The sequence below is a fragment of the Pygocentrus nattereri genome, chromosome 4 (assembly GCF_015220715.1).
Source record: "Pygocentrus nattereri isolate fPygNat1 chromosome 4, fPygNat1.pri, whole genome shotgun sequence".
Lineage (NCBI taxonomy): Eukaryota > Metazoa > Chordata > Actinopteri > Characiformes > Serrasalmidae > Pygocentrus > Pygocentrus nattereri.
The window spans coordinates 34878779-34906389 of NC_051214.1; the positions used below are offsets into that span (position 1 = coordinate 34878779).

At 37.5% G+C, this 27611-nt stretch overlaps 2 protein-coding genes across 8 annotated transcripts; one reads left to right on the top strand and one right to left on the bottom strand.

The window, feature by feature from the left end:
* The first annotated feature begins 4890 nt into the window (after nucleotides 1-4890).
* On the top strand, nucleotides 4891-17057 carry entpd5b (ectonucleoside triphosphate diphosphohydrolase 5b). 5 transcript variants are annotated; one of them, XM_017683331.2, is made up of 14 exons: nucleotides 4891-5513; nucleotides 8783-9051; nucleotides 9241-9320; nucleotides 9879-10022; nucleotides 10139-10214; nucleotides 10746-10781; nucleotides 11390-11478; nucleotides 11596-11675; nucleotides 12705-12766; nucleotides 12867-12968; nucleotides 13086-13229; nucleotides 13624-13680; nucleotides 14818-14933; nucleotides 15117-17057. In XM_017683331.2, exons 2-14 carry the CDS (start codon nucleotides 8829-8831, stop codon nucleotides 15198-15200), a joined length of 1293 nt encoding a protein of 430 aa, XP_017538820.1. In that variant the 5' UTR covers nucleotides 4891-5513; nucleotides 8783-8828; the 3' UTR covers nucleotides 15201-17057. The 5 variants fall into 5 exon arrangements, with proteins under 5 accessions (XP_017538820.1, XP_037393945.1, XP_037393946.1 ...); XM_037538048.1 differs by having other exon boundaries at nucleotides 4891-5176; nucleotides 5279-9051; XM_037538049.1 differs by having other exon boundaries at nucleotides 4891-5036; nucleotides 5279-9051.
* A 48-nt stretch (nucleotides 17058-17105) lies between these two features.
* Nucleotides 17106-24385, bottom strand: znf410 (zinc finger protein 410). Of its 3 annotated transcripts, XM_017683281.2 has the most exons (13): nucleotides 24247-24348; nucleotides 24035-24145; nucleotides 23558-23655; nucleotides 23397-23448; nucleotides 22557-22689; nucleotides 22153-22323; nucleotides 20607-20798; nucleotides 19754-19913; nucleotides 19134-19315; nucleotides 18058-18147; nucleotides 17665-17784; nucleotides 17349-17468; nucleotides 17106-17251 (listed from the first exon to the last, which is right to left on the bottom strand). In XM_017683281.2, the coding sequence occupies exons 4-13, from the start codon at nucleotides 23427-23429 to the stop codon at nucleotides 17151-17153; spliced, it is 1302 nt and encodes a 433-aa protein (XP_017538770.1). In that variant the 5' UTR covers nucleotides 23430-23448; nucleotides 23558-23655; nucleotides 24035-24145; nucleotides 24247-24348; the 3' UTR covers nucleotides 17106-17150. The 3 variants fall into 3 exon arrangements, with proteins under 3 accessions (XP_017538770.1, XP_017538766.1, XP_017538779.1); XM_017683277.2 differs by lacking the exon at nucleotides 24035-24145 and having other exon boundaries at nucleotides 24247-24385; XM_017683290.2 differs by lacking the exons at nucleotides 24035-24145; nucleotides 24247-24348 and adding an exon at nucleotides 23799-24025.
* Nucleotides 24386-27611: the final 3226 nt, after the last annotated feature.

The following is a 27611-nucleotide window of genomic DNA, read 5'->3' on the forward strand; positions in this document are numbered from 1 at the left end:
AGCAGGGACGTCCCTGAAAAAGACGTTGCTTGGATTGTAGCATATGTTGCTCCAAAACCTGTATGTACCTTTCAGCATTAATGGTGCCTTCACAGATGTGCAAGTTACCCATGCTATGGGCACGAACACACCCCCCATACCATCAGAGATGCTGGCTTTTAAACTTTGCAGTGATAACAATCCAGACAGTCCTTTTCCTCTTTGGCCCAGAGGACACAACGTCCATGATTTCCAAAAACAATTTGATATGTGGACTCTCTGGAGATTTCTCCAGAGTCTCTGAATCATTTGATGATATTATGGACTGTAGATGATGAAATCCCTAAATTCCTTGCAATTGCATGTTGAGAAACGTTGTTCTTAAACTGTTGGACTATTTGCTCACGCAGTTGTTCACAAAGTGGTGAACCTCGCCCCATCCTTGCTTGTGAACGACTGAGCCTTTCAGGGATGCTCCCTTTATACCCAGTCATGACACTCACCTGTTTCCAATTAACCTGTTCACCTGTGGAATGTTCCAAAGAGGTGTTTTTTGAGCATTCCTCAACTTTCCCAGTCTTTTGTTGCCCCTGTCCCAACTTCTTTGGAACGTGTTGCAGACATCAAATTCAAAATGAGTGAATATTTGCTAAAAACAATAAAGTTTATCAGTTTGACCATTAAATATCTTGTTTTTGTAGTGTATTCAATTGAATATAGGTTGAAAAAGATTTGTAAATCATGGTATTCTGTTTTTATTTGTTTTACACAACGTCCCAACTTCACTGGAATTGGGGTTGTATATATACATATATACATAACATAATATATATATTTTTGTAGGGAGAATACCTAGAGACCTATCAAGCTCATTAAAAATATTATAACATCTTGTTAAGTATGTAGGCTGCATAAGTAGCCATTTGATAGTTAAGGGCTAACTAAACATAATGTTTAAGAATTTAAAGGGAATGATTAATTGAAAAGTCACATGGGTAACATAGACATCGCTACATTAGCCTCATAGCTCCAGTGCAAAACTGAAGGACCCAACTTCAGACACTAAACATGTCTTGGCTTTAAGCATGTTGGAATCTCAGTACATCTGTGTGGTGCAGGGTTACATATGACTACACATATCTCTGTGTTATTTTCAGAGACTGCAGGGTTTACTAGTTCACTTGGAGTGTGGTTCATCTGTAGTGCAGTTTTGCTTCGCATTTTGGATATGACCTGCACTGCAGCTTTTGATTCATGTTTCTGAGTAGATTAATAAGCTTTATAGATGATATGCAATGCTGTTGTTCAAAACCAATATGAAGCTTAACCCCTAAAATGGACTGGGCCTGCCAGCAAGCCAAAAATTTTATTATACACTTATACGACCTAAGAATAGTTCAGCCAGTTTGCATTGTGGTCTCTGTAGTTACTGAACACTAAGTCTTAGCATGTAACAAGCCTGGAATTTTAATGGGTTAACACATATCTGTGCAATATATGTGCCTTGTGGAATTGAACATTTGAACACTCTATAATGATGTATTTCTCATTATATGGTGGAATAAATGTATAAAGTGTTCTTTGCAATAACTTCTTGTGTCAAACAAGTAGACAGAGTGGCCTGAGGAAATATAAGCATGTGGGGAGACATAAAGAAAGGATGTTATTGTGGGTCTTCACATAATGAATGAAACTTCCAAAGGACAAGATGGCAAAGTCCTTTTCTCTAAGCCAGCATTACTTCATCACTTTTAATGTAGAGGAGAGTTTCATTTACTCAGTTTCCAGTCAAACTGGCCATTAAGTATATTTTATTAATTTTTCAGCATCAGGAAAAACAGAAAACACAGAAGCCTCAGCAGCTAAATATAACATCAAATTTTTTGCATTTATTTGTCCACACTTTGCCTTCATAAGACCTTGTCTTCTTTTTAGGAGACTTGTTTTCAGTGCTTCAAATAAATCCGCAGGGATATGTTTCCACACCTTCAAAGTTCAGTCTTAAAAGTTGCACTTTGTGCTTCTCTGCTTCTTTTGGCTCCTTGACAGCTACACTTCCAAAATCAAAGTGTTGAGTTGTTTCCTCACAGTGGAAGGATGGATAGAAACACATGTGGATTTTTTCAGATCTGAAGCAAAAGTGGAGCTTGATTTTCTCATATGTCTCAAAGATAAAAGCTTTGAGTGCTGCTTATCTGATGCCACGATTGTTATGAGTCCCATTTCTCTATGTCTTTTAATAATTTTTTTTGAAATCCATTTTTGGAAGCTCCTGTTTTATGAGGTTTTCCAAGAGACCAGAGACACAGGAGACAGAAGGTAAGCGTGAGTAATGTGCTTCATTAAAGTCTTTAGATGTCTGCATTGACAGTAAATATGAATACAAGGCAATGTTTGTGGAATGCATAAAAAAAAAAAACAATAGAAAACAATAGGAATAAAACCAAACAAATGCAACATTATCCAAGGATTATTATTATTAGGATTATTATTACAAGGATAATGAATGTGAAATAAATATAAATAAACACAAATATGAAGAAACACTTAAAATAACCTTTCCTAGCCTATTATTCTTTCATTGGGTATGCCCTCTAAAGATGATTGTTATTTTCTTTCCATTATTTTTTCCTCAGTGTGGAAAGAAGACACACTCATAAGAGCTGTTACTATGCCAACCATGGGATGCTTATAGAACCACAGTGGTTATGGCTGTTCTTCACCCATGTGTGCAACATTATGAACAAACATTACTCTGCACAAAGAATACCTTGGCCTTATTACTTTGCTTTAATTTTCACAGAACAGAGATGAGTTTTCGCTTTAATAATACATTTAATATTAGGAGGTCAAAGGAAACCCAATTAAGCTGTAACGGTCCTTATAAGCTACACTATTTGGTCAAAAGTATGTGGACACTTGACCATCACACCAATATGAGCTTGCTGGACATCTCATTCCAAAACCATGAGCATCGATACGTCGTTGCCCCTTCTTTGTGGCTATAACAGCCTCCACGCTTCTGGAAGAGCTTTCAACAAAATTGGAGTGTATCTGTGGGAATTTGAGCCCATTTAGTCAAAAGTACATTCATGATTTTATGTGGGAACAGGAAAGGGCCTTCCCTAAACTGCTGAAATAAATTTGGAAGCATATTATTGTCTAAAATGTCTTTGCATGCTGTAGCATTAAGATTACCCTTCACTGGAACTAAGGGGCCAACACTTCCATTTCACAATTATCACACTTACAGCTGACTGGGGCAGATCTAACAGGACAGAAATATTTTGTAAACTGACTTGTGTTTGTCTATGGAGACTGCATGGTCATATGCTTCATTTTGTATACATGTTAGCAATGAGTGTGGCTCAAACACTTGTAATCAATAATTAGGAGATACATACTTTTGGCCATACAGTGCACATATTTATTAAATATATTTATGATCTGAGGGTGTCTATTGATTTGATATACTTAGTACTGATATACTTTGATATACTTAGTGCAGGTCTTCTATAAGCCTTTTAGTAAATGCAAGTCTTATCCTGAATATACTATTTAATTTAGTTCATGAATTATATCTCCATAGTGAAACTGAGCTTCTGACAGTCTAACAAACTTTATATTCTGCTTCTCCTTCTTATTGTCATTATTATTCTGGGAGAAATAAAAAAGTAATGTGTGACCATAACTTAGTAAGTCATGGGAATGAGATCATTACATCTTGGCCAAAGCTCAATAAGGCATGATCAAATTCCTGATCATGTCGTGGCCAAGAATAAATGATCTTATTCCCATGCCTTACTACGTCGTGGCCTCAGATTAGGACAACGGATTAGTATGACTTATGTAATGCCATATATTATTTTTCTTTATACAGGATGTCACCAGCAGGGCTCTGTAGAATTTCAAGGAGCAACATAAGAGAATGAAATAGTTCACTGCAATATCAGAGTCGTTTGCTGCTGTAGAATCTGGTGATGTGTAGTTAAATGACTTGTAAAAATATTGGATAGATAGATAGACAGATAGACAGACAGATAGATAGATAGATAGATAGATAGATACTTTATTGATCACGAAGGAAATTTAGCTTCAATTAACTGCCTGTTCCCCCACTGCCATTAACAAGCTGTTCATGGTCACAGAATCACTCTTTACAGAATCTGAAATCACTTAGTATCAGATTCAGAACCAGAATGAGGCTTTATTGGCTGCAATACATACATACCTGATTTCTACCATACATGTACACATTTATAAATGTAAGAGTGTTTAAAGTGCAGCTTATACAGCATGAAGAAAAGAAAGTTTCTCAGCTCATCATCACATGTGCAGTTCAGAGACCATATATGAAAATCCCACCAGGAAGGCTGTTTCACAATCTGAAATGCTGGAACTACACAGTCTGGCCATAACATGATCTCTTAGATCACCTAAACTCCCACTCTAATGTTTCGTGCCTAAACATGGCAGCAGCATACTTTATGGTCCTATTAAGTTGCAGCTACATGAGTCACAGTTATGGAGAAGCAGGCTATTTTCGTTAATTAGCACTATTTATGTGACGCAATGCTTTTCACATAAAACAAACCAGATCATTAAAATCGTTTATTAGTCGTGGAATGAGTCCGGGAATGTTGAAATAGTCGTTTATAAAAGAAATAGTTGCCTTTATAAAAGAACAGCATTTCCCAGAATTCTACTGGGTTTAAGGGCGTCGCTGTTTCTTTATGTTTCTTACTATTCATCAAACTATCACGGATTTATATTAACTCAAACAACAACAACAATAATGACTATATGCTAATAAAATTTTATTAGATAGTCATAGATATAATTTAAATCATTAATGTCGGCAGCCTGAGCGAGTGGGCGGGATGAGGTCTGCACACGAATCAGCGAATCTGTCGGTCAAGTTACAAATCAGTTGTGTTATTTCACCCGTTTGGTCTGCGGAGTATCTAACTAGCTTTGACAACAACGGCATAAAACTTATTTCTGTTTTTATTACCGCAAAGGTTTGGACAGCGAGAATGGATGAAAACCGGAGTTTGGTTGTTATCTTAGCTGTAATATATTCTATCATTAGTTGACAGCGGCAGGCAAACTATACAAATATGTAGCTAACCTAACGTAGGTTAAGTAAGATAGCGGTAGCTTACACTAAACTCGTACAAGTTTACCCAGCTAGCTGGTAACCAACATAGCGACGTGCATTTTTTGGATCAGCATAATATAATTTATATCATTTGCAAACCACTAACGTTGATTAATGTCTCTTGTCACTCACAATCAGCGCCGGCTCGTAGAAAACTGGACACTTCAGCAGCCTCTTGTGAGGGAAGAGAAAGTCTGTTGGGTGCTGATAACTGGGAGGCGTGCTTCCTAACTAGGTAGTTAGCAGCTACGGGCAACATCTCATCCAAACCAAAGATGATGTGTGGACGAGGAGACGTGAGACGCCTAGCCACCAAGAAAATTAGAAGTTTTAGCTGACATCTGCCCCGTCACAGTTTTGCTGACTGTGTAAGGTAGGTTATGTGGCGGTAAGAGCGCATGAAAAACACTTTGTTGTATTCGTAATTTGCTCACATGCAAATTTACGATAATCACTTGATATTTTTCTGCTTAATAAACAAACCCATGAGCATCTCACCTAAAACCGAGGTGGCAGCAACCACATTATGTGTAAATCAGTGCTGAAAAACGTTTTTAGTGCAACTTTAGTGCGCAGCTATTACGTACTTGGCGGTAAAATGAACAGTGTACTCAGTACAGTCTGTGGTTCAAAGCAGTGACTTTGTATATAGACATACAGACGGGTGAGGAGACCCTGACTAAACGAGTAGAGAAACAGAACGAATGCAGTGCCTCCAGGCAGACGAACTGTACTGCATGATACAGTTATTGCACTCGACATCTTACCATGCTCTGTGACCTGAATAAAATGCTAGACAGGAACAGGTGACCTTAATTTTGGATTAGCATGGCAAGAGGAGCATTTAAGTGCTTTTGAAAGAAAGTTCATTTATTGGCACGGATGGCAGAAGTTCCAGTCACAGAGATTCATTAACTGGCTTGAATTTCCATAGGAACAATTACCAAAATGCCATCTGCATTTAGATCTATGGGAAAGACATCAGTGAACAGGGATGGAAACTGTGGTCACACGCTCACATTCTGTCACTGTGATGCTTGTGCGTTAGTGTGATGTGTAAGAGACTGAAGAGCAGCTGTTTCTCTGGTGACTAAGAATGTCAATGACGTGACCAGACTGTGTCAGGATGAATAGAAGTACACAGAGAGGGTTATTATAGCAGGGTTGTGATGAATGAACCCCTCATTACAAAGACAAAATATGCATTTTAGAGTTCAATCATGCAAAAACCATCAGCACTCGTTTAAAGAAATGCGTAAAAAAGGGATACGGTCAGATGAGTCACTGCTTTCTCCCTAGTGGGTGAGCGCATGTGTGGAGTATCCCCAGAGAACAGTATTGGCCTAAATACTTGACCCCCACAATTAGGGAATCTGGTGATGTTATGTTGTGGGGGGCATTTTGATGGCATGGTTTGTGTCTACCTGTGCCTTTATAGTGAAGCGACAGTGAACATTGTTTTAATGCTCAGCACTTCAAGCTGAAGCAGAGCCTCAGGCTCCACTAGACACTTGCCTACATGCAGGAACTCCTTGTGTTACATGTCTATATCTTTGATAAAATAATAACTTTGTTGTTGTGACCAGTTCACTTCTTTGCCCTCTGTGTCTTCTTCCCACATTCTCATTGTTGGGTTTAAAAAAAAAAAAAAGCAAACTGGATGCGAGGTGTAGATGTCAGTGAGTAAAATCCAGAAAAATCAACTGGTCATGAAAAGACGTCACAATGACTAAATGTTATACCATAATTAGGAAAAAATAAATACTGTTTAAGATGGCATTTCCCTGTGTAGCAGCACACCAGTGTCATAGTGACAGTCACTCACTGCTGTGAATGAAGTAAAATCAGGACTATGGTTTTGGATAGTGGACTGGCACATGCAGTGTTTCATGCATATAGAATGGAAAGAAAAAATGATAAATTCTATTTATTAATTTTATGGTTGTTATTGAAAATTATCCCCAAACCTATGTAACTATTCCCAGACTAAATTTGGTTTGTGCACAGTGTGGTGTCAAGACTGTGAACTCATCTTTTGATTTTCTAGACTACTTATTGGAAAGTATAATTTCATAATGCTTTGGATCTGAGGTATGATTCATTTAGATTGACCTATGTCATGTTGAAAATGACAGCTTTACTAAAGTGCTGTTGAAATCGACAGCTTGACCAACGTGATGATTTTGATTGCCAGGAACTTTAAAATGGAAGAACTTCGTTTCCATTATCCCATGGTAAATTAACTTCATGTTAGTCGTGTCAGTAGTGACTATGATAGTATTAATGTCATATTTATCATAGACTTTGAACTCAGTTTTAAACTTCTTATGGGAAATTACAGTTTATATGAGAGGAATTTGTCAGCGCTTAATTTAAATTGCTTCAGTACATCTTTTACTGTTTCATCTGTACGTAGTGTGACAGACAGTGAAGACATCTACATTTCTATTTCATAAATTCTAGAAAAAGACTTTTCCCTCAACTTTGACACTTGTTTTGATGTTCAGATTTTATGTGTGGTTAATGTGACTGTGCATATTGTTGGTTTAAAACTGCACTAAACTATATATTTATAATCTGTACATTATTGTTTATAACCTATATAACCCCCTTCATGTTCATACCCCCTCATATTTTTTTTAACCTGTATATACTATACTTACTGTACATTGTAACATACATATTTATATTTCTGCTAAGCACTTCTGGATGGATGCAAACTGCTTTTCGTTGCTTTGTACCTGCGACATACACAATGACAAAGTTGAATTCTATTCTATTCTATTCTATATTGTTGGTTTTAAAACAAATCCAACAGTAACTATCTTGCTTCCTTTAATGTTGCATATCTGTGTGCAAACCTTCTGTTTGGGTATATTCACTGGAGATCACTTGTGTTGTGTTTAAACCACCAGTATGCTGTCTGGTACCTGTCTGTGACAGATCACTGATAAGCCACCTGTCTTTGGACAGTTGGAAACTCTTTTGCATAACTTATATTCTTACAAGGTAAAGCTTCCATCCCAGCAAAAACACAGCCATATCCTTTGTAACTGTTGTGTGACAACCATAACTGGCCACTACTGACCATTAATGCGAACATCTCCACGCTGTGTAAGTGAGGTAAAAAATATCTCTCCCTCAAAATGAAGATAGTTATGCTAATAAGTCTATTATTGATGTGTAGTCAGTTTAATGAGTCTTTTAGTATTATCATTAGCTAGATGTGAAAGTTGAGCAGCTCATGTTGTAATATTATCACAGCCACATTTAGAATTGTTAGGTTTATTTGGTGAGCATGACCAAAAAAGGCAGCAGAGAAAGTAACACCACTTCTGAGAGATGCATAATTTTCACACATTAAAAATGACTTTAGTAGTGATTATGTGTCATAAACCTTTTTTGCACCTCCAATTTAAGGTGAAAAAGAGATGAGTCAAGCATGCAGCAGTATAACTAGAGGTGTGAATTAGATGAGTCTGTCCAATTATTGAATTTGCTTATGTGATGGATACTATAGAAGGGCCCAGGTTTGCAGACAATTGCTTAATGACAGTTTCGTGGGTGTGCCTTCATGCTTGTGTTCTTTTATAAGCAATGCTGCACTATGTGTGCATGACAAACCTCTTTGCTTTCTCCAAGCTTTCCTAAGGGTAGAGAGAGATTGTGCTGCTTGGCTTCAGTGAGGATGTCTCCTGTGTTGCATTTGCTCCTCTTGTGGATTCTGCTAAGGGATGCTGAGTCCCAGGGTTATGTGGGCAATGACCTGGATTTTTCAGCAAACTTTGGGAACATCTTGCATCCTGTTACTCGTCCTGCCAACGCCAGCCGCATTTTCTATGGGATCATGTTTGATGCTGGGAGCACGGGCACACGCATACACATCTACACCTTCATACAAAAGGACCCAGGTGAGGGTTTAATCAGTTTAAGTTGTGTTTTTTACCATGTCTCACAATGCTGTTGTCCAAAAAAGTTCAGGCATCTCACATACTATGATTTCACAGAGATTTTTTTAATCATACTTTTTTCTATAGGTTTGTTGTCAATTTCCTGTGAAAGGCTGAGCTTATTTTTCTGTTGTTGTATTTACTCTCTAGAGAGGTTACCTGTTCTGGATAATGAAATGTTCCATTCGACAAAGCCTGGTTTATCTGCCTATGTTAACAGGCCTGAAAATGTGAGTTCATCACTTTTAATGCAAACCAGTCACATAATCTTTCACCTATTTTTGAAGTTTGTTTTGTGTATGTGTGTGTGTGTGTGTGTGTGTATGTATGTATATATGTATATATATATATATAAACAATGAAATCAATTTAAACAGATTTTCACTTTAAGAATTTAAAATGCCAGTCTTGTGACTTCGGTTAATATAAAATGCTGTTGTCAGAACAAATCCTCATATCTCCAAAATGATGACTTCAGGAAAGGAGATTAAGTGCAACAGGTAGTTTCTAATGAGGTCAAAAATAACAAAAAAAAGAAGAGGTTTTGTTCTGACAGCAGTAGTATGTTCTCTTAGGCCAAGCAGAGCATGGTTCAAGTGAAGTGAAGTGAAGGGAAAAAAAATCATCCAATTTTCCTTTAAAGAAATTTGAATCCATAGACCAGAATCTTTCGTTTTTGCCATAGATGTGAACACTCCCACTTTTTTTGTTTCCAGGGCATATAAATAAGTTTGTGTTGGGTAGTGAAAAGTAACCAATAAAGTGTGTCTGTGCTTGTGTGATTAAAGGCTGGACACTCATTGAAACAGTTGCTAGTTGTTGCCATGAACACAGTGCCTCGTGTAGAGTGGAAAAGAACACCAGTGGTGCTCAGGGCAACAGCAGGACTGAGAAATCTGCCACCAGCAAAAGCTCATGAACTTCTAGAGGAGGTGAGAAACCTATAATGGAAGCATGCATTTGGTGAGAGTGCACTGCATTAACTTTGCTTTGAGGAGCTGGCTAGGTTTTTTTTTTTTCTTTCAACTTGCTCTGTGTGTGCTCTCAGGTTCGAGAGGTGTTGAATGATTCTCCATTCTTTGTGCCTGCTGACAGCGTAAGTGTGATGAATGGAACAAATGAAGGTATGCTTACTTTTGCTTAGCCACTTTAAATATGTGCTGAAGATGACTGATTAAATGCGCAGTGTCAGCAAACCAAACATGAGCAAGGTCAGCTAAACAAAATTACAGTGATAGCATCTAGGTAACACACAAAAACAAACTAAATACTGGTATGGGTTTCTGCTTTCACATGCAGACTGTTTTTAAAAAAATTACTGTGCCCATACAAGCAACTCGGGCATCAGCAGTGATGTCATTTAAGCACCTTGGATGTAATAAGTGTGGATTAACCAAATTGTGGTGGAGTTTCGTTGAGACAGCATTTTGACAAGATTAATGAATGTCATCAGGCTCCTGTCAGGTCGCAAAAAGCTATGATTATTTGTCTGGAGGGATAATCTGTGGCTTGTGTGGAGAGCTGAAGAAAATGCCCTCAGACATGCATAAACACATCAATGTTAAACCTTTAGAGAAAATCAGGTAATAAAACAGGTGTCAGAGGAATGAAACCATAAATTAAAATCAAATACTTTTCCTCCCATTTCTTTGTAGGGATCTTTGCCTGGCTGACTATAAACTTTCTGACAGGTAACTGAAGTTTTTTTTTCTCACTCCAGTGGAATGTACTCTTGAAAGGAGTTAATTTACCAGCATGTATGGCCAGAACATCTGACCATGCTTTTGAGTCACTAAGTCATGCCTTTTATTAAGTGCCATCAACTTAATTCCATGTATTAGCGATGATATGGACAGTGTTTCTCCACAATATCCTGTGTTCTGTTTGGGTGGTTAAACTTCTCAATGACTTGTTCATGATTCCTCTGATTGTATGCATCCATCTTATAGCTGGTTGTTCTTTTTTCTCATTTACATTTGAGTCTTCCAAGCATAATGGCCTTTTCCAATGAATTGTTTTTTCTCAGAATATGTCTAAAATAAGAGAGCTTCTGTGTGGTTGTCTGGATTTGAAGTGAGAAGTGAGGCTTGATTTAGTCCAGGATCTATTTGTTTGTTTATTTTGTTGCCATCCAGTGTACTCCCAAAAGACTTGGCAACAAAGTTCACATATCATTAGGATCATCAATATAGTTTTAACATTAGCAATTGAGTTGGCTGCACCTTTTAAGGCATTGTGCTTAAGAAAACTTAGATGTCAAATTAAGAACTTTTTCTTTTTTTTAAACAATGGATATTAGGTCATCTTGGCCCCAACATGAAAAGGACTGTGGGAATTTTAGACTTGGGTGGAGGCTCAACTCAAATCACCTTTCTTCCCAAGTCAGAAGTGAGTATGTTTTGTGATTGTTTTCTCTTGTGATTTTCTTTTTTGTAAATACTGAGATTTGTCATCACTTTGTCTAGTACAGTAGTTTTTAAAAATACTCTTATTTTTTTCTTACAGAAAACAGTTGAACATGTTCCTGCTGATTACAGGGCAAGATTCAGAATGTTTAGCACAACCCATGTGCTGTATACTCACAGGTATTTGCTTAAATGTCAGGAAAAAAAGTGACTGTATGAATACAAGTATGAAAACGAAATGAAATACAAGTCATGACAGAAAGCAGTGATTCATAAATCCACTTTGACCTGTTTTTAAACACTAACAGTAAAAATACAGGGCATTTAATGTTTTAATGTGTAGGCTTAATTGTTTTTTTTAAACATATGATCGTGCTAAAACTCAGGCCTGCATCATGTTCCAAAAAGGTTGGAACAAGGGCAGTTTAAGACTAGGAGCATTGTGAATTGTAATATTCAAAATAATTTATTAAACAGGTGATGCAGTCATGCTTGGGTATAAAACGAGCATCCAGGAACGGTCTAGTCCTTTATGATCAATGATGGTTTGAGGCTCACCACTTTACAAAAAATGAATGATGAACAATCCAGAGAACTTTTACAATGAAAACTTTTTTTAAATTTACAATGATTTTAGCTATTTAAAACTCTGCACATAGCATCAAAAGAGTCAGATAACCTCTGTGCATAAAGGGCAAGGACGAAAACCACAACTAAGTGCCAGTGAGCTTCAATACGTCAGATGGCACTGCATTGAAAATAGCATTCTTCATTGATGGATATCACCACATGTACTCTATAATACTTTGACAAACGATTATCACTAATAACCATTAGTCACTGCATCCACAAATACAAATTGAAGTCACTATGCATAGCTGAAGTCATATGTCAATAAGGTACAGGAACACTGTCAACATCTGTAAAGCCACTATTAACATTTTGGATAAACATTCTGCCTAAACGTTGTCTTTTTCAGGGATATCTGTTTTTATTTCAACATAACGGCAAGCCATTTTCCACTGACAATGTGTAGGGCTTTTATGAAGCACAAAACATGACAACAAAGTACCCACACAGTTGTGCAGCTAAAGATTTGTATAACATAAGAGCAGCAGAAAATTCCATTTACATTTCTGTGTGCACATTTAGGGGGAAATATATGCAATAATGATGGTTTCACTTTACGTTTTGTTTTTTCATTTCCAGTTACCCAAAGAATGGAATCAAAGAAGCTCGAATTGCAGCTATTGGTGCTCTGGGCTCAGAAGGTACAGCAGTTGTTTTGTTTGTTTGACTAATAGAATAGGTGAGGCACTCAGCTTTGATTATCACGCAGAATTATGTCCTGTCAATTTTATCCTGTTTCAGGTCAGGAATGGAAGGTTTATAAAACTGCCTGCCTGCCTAAGAACTACATAGGAGAATTTAGCTTTGGAGGGGTAACATACAGAGTTGGCGGAAACCCAGAAGGTAAGACAGACTCTTGAGAATACAAGATTATCTAAAGCTTTAACTGCGTTTGCAGTAAATTACAAACATGATCTGCTGCTTTCCAACATTGTTCTGATGCTTCTCCTGCCTTTGAAGGTTACACTGGATACAAGTCCTGTTACCAGGAAATGCTGAAGGTGGTGAAAGGAGTCATACAGCGGCCACATGAGCTGAAAGATAGATCAGTTTTCTATGCCTTTTCATACTACTTTGATCATGCTGTTGAGGCAGGCCTCATTGGTAAGAGAATTAGCTATACATAATCACAAGCTTACGTCACCACAAAAAGACTTTTTAAAAATTTAATTAAAAAAAAGTGATTGCTTGAACCTAAGCTGTCATACTAGTTGGAAATAAGTAAAACCAAAGCAGTGTTATTTTATAGCAGTGTTAATTAAGCAGGTTTTGATTGTGTTGAGCTTTTTGGTCCTGATGCTGCTGCTGAGCAGCTAAGAGTGTGTGGTTTTTTTTGTTTTTTTTTTTTAAATGTGCCAATGTCATTGCAAAGTCTAATAATTCATGTATTGGTTGTAAAGTTAATTAATTAAATCATTTATTTTAATATTCTTATGCTGTGTGTATTTGAGCTGAAACTGATGGAACTATTGAAATGCATTTCTCCCACTTATTACAGATGAAAACCGAGGAGGAGCAGTGCGAACTCGTGACTTCAAGAAAAGAGCTAAAGAAGGTGCATGACTAAGCTTTTCCATTTATTTTGAAGTGGTTGCTAATATGCTAATGCTCACTTTCAGCAGTTAGGAATCAGTAGTAATATGGTGGATGGAAACGTGTGATATGGTTTACCCCCTCAACTCTATAGTAGCCAAAGTGCTGCCATACGCTAGCTCAGGGGTCAGCAACCTGAGGTTCATTTACTGGCCGCATGCGGTTCCACGTCAGAGTTAGATTTCTAGGTTTTAACAGTTTTAACAAAAAATAATCTTTGACAATGAACGCTGGAATTAATGTAGCCTATAACTGCTAGTTCACCTAGCTAGTAGCTAATAAAACAGCAAAGAGAGAGATTTAAGACGAACATCCATAATTTGCAGATGAATAGAATTATTTGCATTTATAATCACTCAGCTGGTTTTCTGATGCATTTAATCTGCAACAAGAAACTGTCAAACACTAAAAACACACATGAAACTAAAGTCAGTTTCTTGTTTTCCAGCTTCTTGTTTGAATTTTCCCGTTCTACCTTAAATGATGCAGCAGTTACATTCTGGCGCCTCAGGCACCATTTAAGGTGGAACGGGAAAATTCAAACAAGAATTTTACAAGAAACTGTTCTACTTTTGTGGGAACGTTTCCAGTTGGTGATGCAAGAAAAGTGGCTACAGCTGAGCTAAAGCTTAGAGCAGAACAAAGTCAGTCTGTGTTTTTGTTTGTATCATATTTCTAGACTACACCAGGACATTAGCACGTACTGAGACCTATGTACAGCCAAGATGGTAAAATGGACTCAATGTTATGTCTCCCAAGGTGGTTTGATTTTTATTGAAAAGGGTTGTGACCCAGCTTTTAATGTAATATGCATGTGACAGACTGTTTGGACGCTGCCCTTGTCAAAGTTCTGCCTTTTGCATTCTGTCAACATTACGTTATTCATTCAAATTTAGAAAAATCAATTTTTAATATATGTGAATCGATTCAGCATCGTCCATGTCTGCATCGCAATGCATCTAAGAATTGATCTCCCCCCCCCCCCAAATCCTAAAACTGTCTGGCCAATTACACGTCCTGATTGTGGTTATAGATACTGACCTGGGCATGTCCCAAATGTGCATGCAAACTGTAATGATAAATATTCTTTATTTTATAGTGTGCAACAGAGTGACCATGTTTAAACTAGAGCATCCCTTCCTGTGTATGGATCTTACATACATCACCTGTCTTCTGAGGGATGGTTATGGCTTCAAGGAAAACACAGTCCTGGAGGTAAGATTAAAAAGACAGATTCGGACAGTTCTGACTTCTTGTCCTCACCCTATTAGTTACATGCATATTAAGTCCTGTTTATCATCTGAAGTATTTTGTTAGCAGGCTATTTTCACTATTGGTTGATGTTCAAACAAACTCATGAGACTCATGTTCTCTCGCTATGCTGTTTTTCCCTCATAGCTGACCAAGAAGGTGAATAATGTGGAAGCCAGCTGGGCTTTGGGGGCCACTATCAGTTACTTCAGTTACATCAAAATTCTGTGAGAAAATGAGGAGCAGCTCTTTGAGATCCTGTCAACCTTCCCTAATAAGGATCATCACTTGCATTTACGGAACCACTTCCATTTTATTTACCTGATGAATCAGTCTTCACTTCATGCAGTCTAAGAAACTGCTATGTGTTTCTTTTATTTAGGATGCTCTTGAAAAGTAAGTCTATGTATGTGCCTTCAGGTGTTCTGAAATTAACCTGTGGAGAAATTCAAATGCCAGAAAGCCCATTCAGTGGAGTGACAGAGAATTGTTCATTGTAGAGACGACTTACTGCACAAGCGCCAAACTTATTGTTGTTTAGGCAGCAGTTAGGAGTTACAAGGTAGAAACTAAAACTAATTCACTCTAGTTGGCCAGTTTGATGGAGGGCTCGGTTACAGATGGCGTTTGTCTACTAGTGTAGCACAAATGATACTTGTGGCCTTTGACCCCTAAAGAGGGTCCTATTATAAAAAGACATTTATTTTCATACTCAATCCTACAAGACTGCCATCTGATACTTTTTGCATGTCTTGTCTCTCTTCAGAGAAATATTGCTTGTATTTCTGCCAGTTTGTTTTCTAGGTCTATTCAGAATGAAACCTTACAGTTGTTGGTTGCATGTTTTAAACTGCCCATATTAAATTTTTTTTCTTGTATTTTACTGTTTCCTCTGAGGTTTACATATGACATTTGTGTGGGTTTAGAGTTCGAAATTTTCTATTATGGACTATTTTCCAACATCTTTAATTGGATTAAACAGGTTTTTACTGTTTCTGATGTATGTAGACAGCCTCTGGTCTGATGGGCTGCCCTGTATTGCTCCTTATTCAGAAAGCACTCTGGGCTGCAGCACTCTTTATAACTTTAGCATGGCTGGGTTAAATTGCTGTAGGCTGAATAAGTGGATATATGTAAAGGTGGTGTTTTTTGTTAAATCACATTAAAATGTGCTGTTTTGCAGACGAGTTTCCATATATGTATTGTATAGATTGAGGGGTGAACAGTGTGAATTTTTTGTATTTACATAATACATGAAATTTGTATTTGGTTGTCGATGAAATGTTTATTTTTTTCATTCTTGTTCTTGAAGTTCAAATAGTTGAATCTGTGTAAAGAAATCAGTGTAAGATTGTACCTAACTCAAATTAGCAAACATTAACAGGCCAATGTTTCTGATAATCATATTGGAGAAATGCAAAACTATAGTTAAAACTTAAACATTATGCTTATACATATTGTCTGCAGACACTGTTAAAATGTAAACATCACGATCAGTCATTCATCATGTCTTTTTAGGGCAGCGAGGCCAATAACTGTAACCTACCTCTGGCCAGTTTCTTGCAGGACCCTTGACACTTTTTTAATGAAATTCATATTTGTGTGGTTGACTAAGATGTTTACATAAGATGAAATATGCTGCAAACGATTGTTTTAATTCTCCAGACAGCAATGATCAAATGTCCCAGACACAAAGCCCATTTTAGTTCTACATTTGACAACTGCTGGGGGGAAATCTCTTTGAGCTTATTTTTGAAAACACAGATTAAACAATGTGTTGCATTATTTAGTTGCACAATCCAGTATTGTAGCTTCTGTTTAAAGAAAAGCTTTGATCAGAGCTTAGCGCCTGTCCTACACATCATGCTTGTCTCAATGAATCGGCAGCCGTATTGCAGACTTTTTGTAGCACGTGCTGAAAAGGCAATGCAATGTCTGGTGAACTGTTGTCATTTACCAACAGTTCACCTTCATTTAGAATAACTGCATCTCACTTATCTCAAGTGGGTCTGTACTTTATGGTGGTGGCTTGTTTGGCAGGGATTTGTATCTGTACCTTTTGAAGATTATTAAAATTGTTTTGACAAATATGATGACCTTTTCTTTGACCAAAAAACAGACCATGACACAATAAGATAACATGAATGCAATTCTTAATAATTACTTTATTTACAAATACTACTATAGCAATGCCACCACATCCTCCCCATAGCTATGACCTCCAGTTGTCATGGTGACCAGGTCATGAGGTGGAGAGAGTACCACGACTGGGTCAGCAGGACCTGGAGCACAAAGAAGGGAACAAAAACAAACTGACAACAGGTCAAATCATAGTATTAGACTGTCTGAAGGCAATCTGTTCAGTAGGACAGCCCATACCTTGTGCCCTCAGCATAGCATGGTGAAGATTAACTGGTTCCACAACTGTCGTCATAGTTACCATGGACTCACCGGTAGCACCATCAGCCTCCAGCAAACTGCTGTGAGTCAGAGCCTCTCCTGCCAATCAAAAACAGCGCCACATCTGATGAAGTGAGAAGTGCTTGAACCTAAGATGTGTTCTCTATTTCCTCTTCTGTGTGATACTTTTGCACTCAAGTGATTTATCAATGTGTAGAGTTTCACAATAGCTTGTAACAGCCTGGTGTAATTGCAGTGAATAGTATTAAAGACTCAGTAGTGATCATCTGATTACCCGTTTCTCTGCTTTCAGAACTTAGAGCATCCTCTCCATGACGTTTCCTCATGTGGACGTTTCTGCTGCCGCTCTGAGAAAAAGTCTTCCCGCATATGGAGCATTGATGGGGCTTCTCACCTGGTAATGCAAAGCAACTGCATTAATCAAGTTGAGAGCTAATCACAGCTTGTAAGACCTCATTTAACAGTGAGCTTTCTGTTCTCTAATTCATTAAAATATGTAATGCTGTTCAGTGGCAGGTGGTTCTGAATGCAATACATACACAAAAACAGGCATCACCATTTAAAGCGATGTTTATTTTAGACAGTAAAGGTCCTAAAATATTAAAGGTTGAAAGGATTAATGCAAATATAAAGCCTTATGTTTAAATTAATTATTTTTCTTTCTCACCAGAGTGTACCAGCATGTGTTTGCGGAGGCTGGAGTACTCTGCAAAGGAGCGTCCACAGTTGTCGACTTCACAAAGGAAAGGCTTCTCACCTAGAACAAAAGGAGGCTGACAAATTATGCGCAGAAACCGAGACACTACATTGTTATAGTAGAACTATAATGTACACCTATAGTAAATGGACCTCACTAAAAAGGAACAAGAGTGTAGATATGGCCAAAAAGCACATGGACACCCCTCCTATTTATGGAGTTCAAGTGTTTCTGCCACATTCGTTGTTTACATGTATAAAATCAAGCACATAGCCACACAATCTTCACAGACTGGCAGTAGAATGAGTCATACTAAAGAGATCAGCAAGGATATAATGACAATAATATATAATATTATAATATATAATAATATAACTTTGTCCCCAGTTGAAAGCTACAATTTTCTAAATATCAACATTTATGCTTCATTCACAACAAATGGGACCTCAAAATCTCCTACTTGCTACCTAAAACCATTCATGCATCTACAGCTGTTTGAGATTAGGAAAAAGGTTGTTTATTTAGTGCTTCATTTTTCAAAAAGTGAATGTAGGCTATGACAATTTACTATGGCAAACACTGACATGAAAATCTGCGTTTTCATAAATACTGTACACTGAGCTACTGCACTAAAATGTCTGCATTTTATTTATTTTACTTCATTTATAACAGTAATGTACTATAAATGCTATATTTCCCTGTAATACAGATCCAGACGTATCTAGAGCCAAATTCTACATTATATAAACGTTTATGGCATATATTTACATGAAAAAATTTTTTAATTAACACTGGCCCACACTTCCCCTGCAGAGGAATTTTGCCAGTTTACTGTACCTCATTTTTCCTTTTAATGATTAGAGCATCAAGTTTTGAATTAATTATTTCATAAAAATTACATAAATTTTTACTTTTCAAAAAGCAGTACTCTATTATCATAGTTAAGGGCTGAACATTTAGCTAATGGCTGTATTTTTTATTTCATCTATGCTGGCAGAGGACACAAAGCAGAACTGTCAGCATCTGGGTGTTGGAATGATGCCTACCAGTATGTGTGCGTTTGTGGTTCTTCAGATTACCAGCAGTGGTAAACTTCTTGCCACAATTCTTCTCATTACAAATGAAAGGTTTCTCGCCATTGTGTGTCCTCATGTGCACCTGCAGTCTCTGAAGTACATAAAAGCTCTTCCCACAGCCCTCAGCTCCACAGCGAAATGTGCGGTCATTCCTGAAACAGATCCATACACATCAGTTTACATGCAGTAGATCATCCGGTCAAGATTATGACTTTTAGTCATTTCTTTCCACATTTTTCATTTTCTCATTAAATGTACTGGGCATATCAGAGACCAGCTTTCTGTCTGAACGAAGAAACCACAAAAACACTCTTGAAACTTCTTTCAAGTCAGTCAGGGTGACCTTCATTTACAATTGAACCAAGCAGAGCTCACACAAGTCATTTTAAATGTGCTGACTTCATTTGTAAAAAGTCCCTATTTTTTTATTTATTTTGTAAATTGAGTATAATTCAGCACTGATGATTAATCTTAAAAGTCTGTGGAAGGCTTACTGCAGCTGATTCAGCATTTGGGCTAATCATAACATACAGTGTGATCAACTATTAGCTTAAACAAGACAAACACAATAAACATTAACATTTATCTACCTGTGTGTTTTTAGGTGATATTTTAGATGTGCGGGCCAGGTAAAAGTTCTATGGCAGTTCTCATAAGAACACCTGAGGATCTTCTCTGCAGAAGTACGGCTGTTCCGTGGCGGTGCCTCCTTTTTTTGACCCTCTGACTGGTAGTTATGAATATGGTCACCTGGCAATAAAAGTGCAGTAGATCAAGATGCATTCCCTTGAAATCCACTTCACATGTACCAGAATGTGTGGGGACGTCCTTTCCTTATCTAAAAAGAGGCATATTTCAACGGCCATATTACCAGCAAAGGCAGCATTTTAAATGTCATTCATTAAAACATGAGTAAATTAGTCCAAGTAGTGAACTATGAAGTAATGTACATGCAAAGCTGAGAAAAGTCTACTGTGTGTATGGTTTTAAAGACAGTTCAGACTGCATAACCACATACCACAACTTATTTTTACTTTAGCAGTTAGAAGTAAGCAGCAGCCAAACTTAAAAGCTATTAAAAAGTGAAGTCATTTGCTGTAGTTTTTAATATGACTGGCAGTCTAGCATTTCATACCCAAGTTGCATTTTTTAAAACTAATGTACAAGATGTGTGCACTGTGCGGCTCAATTATTAATGAAAATACCAATATTGGACAGGATTCTGTATCAGCAGATACCCAATATTGCTTGACTCATGTGGGGATCAAACTTGTTCAGGATATCCCCAACAACCTGTTACGTGAATCTTTTAATATAGCTAAAAGTACTGTAATACTACACTTACTTTTATCCTACCCATAAAAGCATTATTTTATACTACTGAACTAGAACACTGTACAACACAGTGATTCTATGAAGCTATGATGAGTTAGTGGACATTACTGTTGCTGCTAGCCCTGGCTTCTTTTGCAAGCTGGGCACGAGTGGCAGCAATCAGGCTGTCATGGGCCAGTTCCTGCACCCGCAGGTACCATGGGGCACTTCCGTCAGCACACTCTCCTGCTGATATCTCCTCCTCTGCCTCATCCACATCATCTTGCACAAACACCAGTTGCTCTGCTGAGGCTGCCAGCCCTTCAGAAAGAGAAAGACAGAAACGCAGCTACATAAATAATCATGTATCTCTGCAAAAAAAAAAAAAAAACAAAAAAAACAAAACAAAATTAATTCAAATCCAAACAGTGCTAATCTAAATAACAAGACACTAATCCGACCTGATATGTTGGCTAAATTCTCATTGACCCACCCACCTAAAAAGACATTCAATGACACTGAGAGATTAAAAAATAAATAAATAAATAAATACAAACAACTGGCATAAATTTGGTAAATCTAGTACACAGTAAATGAAATGAACTATCTAATCATCATTCTTCTGTTCCTATTAGGGGAACATGTCCAACTTGACAGGAAATTAGCCAGAATTGCTGGCATTTAGAAGGTGATTTTTGTGCTCTAGGACCATGCACTGATTATAAAAAGGTACAAGGAGGTCTCCTAGTAGCCATAACACTATTTTACAACTGGTTTTAAAAGGTGGAAATCTTAAGCACAAAAACAAACACCACCAGAAAAAGACTGATTTTCTATGATGAGACGCATTTCCTCTAAAAAAACAAGACTCTGTTGACAGGCTATTCAGGAGCACATCATATCTGAACATTTTCTATAGATAAATCAATTTGGAGGTAACTTTAGATTCTTAGATCCTCATTTAAATAAGGTTACCAAAGTTACTTTCTGTTCTAATATCAGGCCTTTTCTATCCCAAGGTGATGCAAAGTTTGTCCATGACTGTTATAAAGAGAACTGACTACTGCTCTTTTTACTGGGCTCCTCAAATAAAGCAATGAAGCCCCAACAACCTCTACAAAATGAAACAGGAGACTGACAAAGACAAAAACAGACAGATCTGCAAATACGCTTCTGCACTTAGCTCAGGTGAAATACAGAAAAGGCCTCTTTTATTATTATTATTATTATTATTGTATCACTTGACTGCAGCATTTTAATGTGCTACTTTTGTATGGAAGGTGTTCTATAAATAGTTTCTTATAAATGTATTAATATTATTATACAGAATAAGGTTCATACTGCTACATTTCCAATATCTCCACCTATTTTACGTGCAATCCCCCCTTAAAGCATTTTTTTTCCACGGTGCATGAACTGCAGATTTACACTCATCCATCAGTTTTGTACATAAAACGTTTTTTGGGGTGACTACTTGTATCTAAAGCGAACCATAAAAGGCTCAGTATGTCTGGTCCTCAGTGTTACTTAAGAATTAAATGCTTTTTAGAAACATTCAAGTGAAGAAAATGAACTTTATTTCTCTACAGAATGAGCAAAAATTCCACCATTCTTCAGATAGTTCTTTGCAGTGAACGCTGGTTTGATCACATAAAAAGCAAAGCAGATTTAATACCTTTAGCAAGATTAAGCAGGACATAAGAAGTGCTGTCTGGTTGCTGGAGGTCCTGAAGTATTGTTGGTGGGGTTGGTGTTGGAGAGTGAGACTGGAGCTGCACTACCAGGGGGCTTCGCTCTGGCCCAAACTCTGACAGTGATGGTGAAGCTGCATGGCTAAGAGTACTCTCTTGAAATAGATATTCAAAAAACACAGTCGCATAAGAACATGTTTGACAGCAACTTGTCTTCAAGACATTAAGGCGTTATTTCACAAAGCAGCGTTTTTAGTTAGCCTGATGAATTAGGTCAAAGAAAACAAGCCAGTCCAATAGGCTTACAGCTTACAGACAAATCCTGCTTTGTAAGATGAGAACCTAAGAGCATTTGTTTATTATGATCAAAACATCAACAATATTTTACCTGGAAGGTCTAACTGGCTGCAAATGGAGTTTTCAGAAGACGCAAGGAGAGGTAGACACGGTGTTTTGGAGTCCGACTCCTCCAGGCCCTGGCCCAAGGGTATGGAGGCGTTCTGCACAAACTCAACCAGCAGCTTTGCAAAGGCATAATACACAAAGTCAATGCAAAAACTCTTAGTTACAACTCTTAAAAAGGAAATCCACCATTTTGCTTCAAAATGTGTACACAATTTAATTGCTTTGATATAAACAAATGACCCAATGTTTTGACGTGAAATTGTTAATTGCAGAGAAACTTACAGACTCAAATCTTTCATAGTGATGGGAGCCAGGGTTCATGTATAGTCATATTTTTTAGTATGCAAAGCAACCAGTGAAGCTACAAATCTCTTGATTTTATATGTAATGTGGAAAATGGTAAAACATTGTTGAAACTATAAAACATTTCTTCAGATACAACTTTTTATCTAGTTCAAGGCCAAAACCTTCTTTCAGAAGTACTGTAAAACAATGTCTGGACATGTTCATGTTCAGATGTCCCTGATAGGCTACATTACCAGGATCAGGTGTGTTAGATTAGAAATGCAGCTACATTCTACAGGACCAGGATTAAGCACCCCTGTTTAAATCTATTTACGTCTTCAAACAACTGGTTCCTTTCACTGCTACTGATTTGGTCTGATTTGGTACATTTCTCTAGAATGAAGCACTTCAAATCATACCACTCTGAATTACTTTGTTTACATCTCATAGATGTAATTAAGTAGACATTTTGGTGGAAACTGGTGGACTTTCCTTTTAACCAAGTTTGCAAATGTGTACTGTGCAGTGGAACCAATACCTCAGGTTTGGAGTCAAGCTCATCAGAAAGCATGGATTCCGTCTTATATAATCTAAGGTGAGCAAGAGAGCAAAGGAAAACGTGTAATATGCGACAGGGCAGGCAAAAACGACAACGGAACAGTGCAAAATCCTTCTGACAGGCACACAGACCAAACTGACCCCGCTGACGTGGACACATGGGAAGACTGGGTCAGAAATAGCAGACTCTGGCCATCACATTACTACTGTCAGAGGTTTTCGGTTGGTTGTCCAGAAGCCTAATCGAAAGGAAAGTTATAACTGGTGAAAATCAGTAACACACATATAGCTAACTAGCTGGGTTAAGTGGCTACTAAAAACAAACAATCGTGCATGTTCGGGAGGAGACACACTCGGAAGCTGAATCTGTTAGTCGGCTTACAGTTAGATGGGAACATCGAAAATCATATTTTCCTACAGAAATAAGTGAGCAGACAGTCCACGCAAAGCCAAATTTCGTTGTGTCCTCCGGCCTTTGACATTTAGCTAGTTAAGCTAGTTAGAGAGGCGGAACATGCAGCTAAATGAGTTACCAGGTTTCCTTCAGCGAACTATTGACATAACAAGCTCACTAGACTCAGCTGACCATTATCAAACTGTGTTCAAAGTAACACTCACCACACAGTCGTGAAATTTATCAGCTTAACTGTCGTCGGTAGTTCCAACACTGTATCGAGCTAAGAGCTAGCTAGCCACTTAGCTGTTAGCTGCTGTTTCTCGCTAGCTCGACTGAAATGTACAGAGTGGTCATTACGAGTCAAAATCACTTTGTTTTATTCGATTAGTCGTCGGTAATCTTTTACACTGAGTTTAATGTGTTCAAATCCTACCTCCATGTTCGTCATGATTCGCCAGAAGACAAAAAATATCATCACAAACAAGAAGCTCAGCGCAAGTGTGCTTCCGGGTTGTACTGCGAAGAAGAGAGGAGCAGCGCTGGGAGCGCATTTACTACGGCGCAGTAAACACGAGTCAGGAATGGAGCCTAATAATAATAATAATAATAAAACACCCCCTGTTTATTCTTATTATAAACAACAACAACAATAATAAACGTCCCATGTTTATTCTTATTATAATAAACAACAACAACAATAATAATAATATTATTAATAATGCAATCAATTATATTACTTTGGCTTTTCTAACTGACGTTCTAATGAATTTATGGGTTACTGGATATCAGCTTTTACTTTTTTACTGATATCTGATGAATGTCTGATGACTGTAGGCGCCCAAAATATATATTTTTTTTCAATTCAGATTGAGCTCAATTCACAATAAATAAATCAAATACATGAAGATCAATGCTAACACTGGTGATCTCAAAACAGGAAATCCAATAACTCAAATAGATAGTAAGACTCAATCCTGGTCATGAAGATCTACTACTCAGCACAGTTTAACTCCAACCCTAATCAATAGCACATGATCTAGTTAATGAAAGGCTTCGGAAGTGCTAGAATAATAGAACCATGTGTGATTGATCTGAACGCAGCAGGGTGCTACATCTCAGTGACTAGGACTGAGCACCCCTGTTCAAGAACCGCTACAGAAAATCTAACAGAGCTGACAGGCTAGTTATACAAACTCTTAACTGAAATAAAACCAACATCTTTAATGCTGACTGGGTTAGACAATCTGTAAGTTATTATTTGGGATATATTGGTAATGCACTGATGTATCTACCATTTAAAACATTAATGAAGGACTATATATACATACATGGCCAAGGCCTCTGATTACAGGCTTTGGCTAATTCAGCTACACTCATTACTAACAGGTGCATAATATCCCCACCCTTGCCGTGGAGGCTCCATTCTCTCCAAACTTTAGAACTTTTGCTGACTTCAACACAACTGACCCAACTAATTGGCTCATTAACAATCCTTACTGTGCTTAAGCGGGTGTATTAAAAATAGGAAAGCACTAAAACATGCAGGGCTTAGGGCCTCCAGGACCACAGTTGTCATAGGTCAGTGGTGTCCAGTCTTATCCACAAGGTTCAGGTTTCCGAACCAGGAGACACAGACCTGATTCTTCTTGAATACCTCTTTAATCAGTTAACCTAAGGCTTCAACAGCTGATCATGTGGGCTCCTGCTTTGGTGAAATAAAAAAATCCAAAGCCACACTAGCCCTAGAAATACTGGCAGTACGATGGACTATACTGAGGAGCTCATGAGTTCTAAATTAGCCAAGTCCAGCAAAAAAAAAAAAAAAAAAAGGCGTCACCCTTTCCCATAGCTCTGTCTGGTGCTTCACCTGTAATCATCACACATGTAATAAAGCAAATTCTTTATTATTTTTTAGTAAGATGCTATGTAAAAGAGATTTTAAACAGAACAGTATCATTTACTCTCAAGGTAAATGCTTAAACTTGCTTAGCTTTAAATAAGAATTTTGCTTACTTACTCCAAAACATGGAGAAACAAGTCCTGTGATGGTTCACCTGGTGATGTTTCTACTGTGTGGGAAGGATGAACCCTGTCACTGTGCAAGAATGCTAGCTTGAAATATGATGTAGTTTAAAGAGAGATGTTTTCACCTTTGTCGTCTATGACAATGTATGACAAAAACAAAATCAACAGAACTGCACAGATCTCTATTTAAGGAAACATGATTGTCATTTTGGTGACCCTACTGAAAAACGACAAAAAGCTCAGATGAATGAGATTGGCTATTAATGACACATCAAATACAGCACACTCCTTTGTCTTTGATGTATACACACATATATAATATATGATGTGTGGACATAAAGTCTGTTGTATTGCTGTTGTATAAGCTTGATCTCGCATGGAAAAATGAGACATTTAAATTTTCAGAGAGATCAAAATCATACAAAAACAAATTGATAATGGTTGTCAAAAATACAGCCCTTAGACAATCTGACCCATTCCTACTCATATTTTACTTTAAGCACATCTGAGCTTTTAGCAACTGTGGTCATTCATGTCTTCTTGTTTTACTTGGAAAATAAATAGGTCCGGTTTCTAGGTCGACCATCATTAGTCATTCACTGACCAGGGAAGTCAGAAACTACCTGTAATAGTAAGTCAAATGGTTGTTGACCTTTATAAATCAGGCCATGGCTGTAAGAAACACATTCACATCTGTATTAACCATCTCTGCAAATAGGGAAATAATTGGCAATGATGTTTCAAACAACATGAGCTGAGATGAAACTACCTGTGAAAAGTGAGTATGTTGTAACACCTCACACCCAGTGAAGATCACAGTTGGCTGCATAATGTCTAAAAGTAGAATTAGACAAACTCCATGTCAACAAACCACACAGAGGGCTTAGCAGAATCATCTGATATTTTGCAACCACAAACATGAGCAGTTTGCAATCACTAAACATCAGTGTGACATGAGAACTGGGTTCTGCAGTCAGATGACACAGAAACAGCACTTTTTGGCAATAAGCACCAAAGATGGAGATTCCGTGCCATTCAGAAAATAACCTAATCTCCAGACTGAAGTATGGTGGTGGATGTGTGATGTTATGAAGCTGTTTTTTTTCACCTAAGGTCCTGGAAAGTTGATAGGATACTTGGCATCATAGATAACTCATATCTTTAACTGTGTATCTTAGTTTCCCTTCCTTCTGCCTTAGCTCCTCCCTCTTGAGGACCCAAGGAAGAGATGCAAGAAGATGGAGAAATCAATCTCAAACATATTTACTGTTGAGAAAATTATATAGTGAGCAAAGGCATCTCAAGTTGCTGTATGTAAGTTCTATTCAACTTAAACAATTATAAATCATACCATACAAGATGGACTATTAACTTTTTACACAGCTGTTTTATTAGTCTGTGTAGTACAGTAGTGTGTGGTTTTGGATGCACACACTTCCACCAGAGAAGTCTTGAAAGCATATATGGTGTAGCTATAACATCATTGAAGACATCACTGCATGTGTATACAAAATTTTACTGTATTATGAACTGACTTTTCACATTTGCATATTTTACTGGAACTCTACCTCACATCAAAGTTATCGACTATAAACATCCTTTTATAATATGATTCCACAAACCGCAATAAATATGAAGTGATGAGAAAGAGTGGAGGTATAGATTTAGTATAGCACTGACGTCCACATAGTATTCAATATCCTTGCTCTGGAAGTCTCCTATCTCCTTGCTCCAAGATTCCTCCAAGTGCATTTAAGGAACTGATGTCAGAGA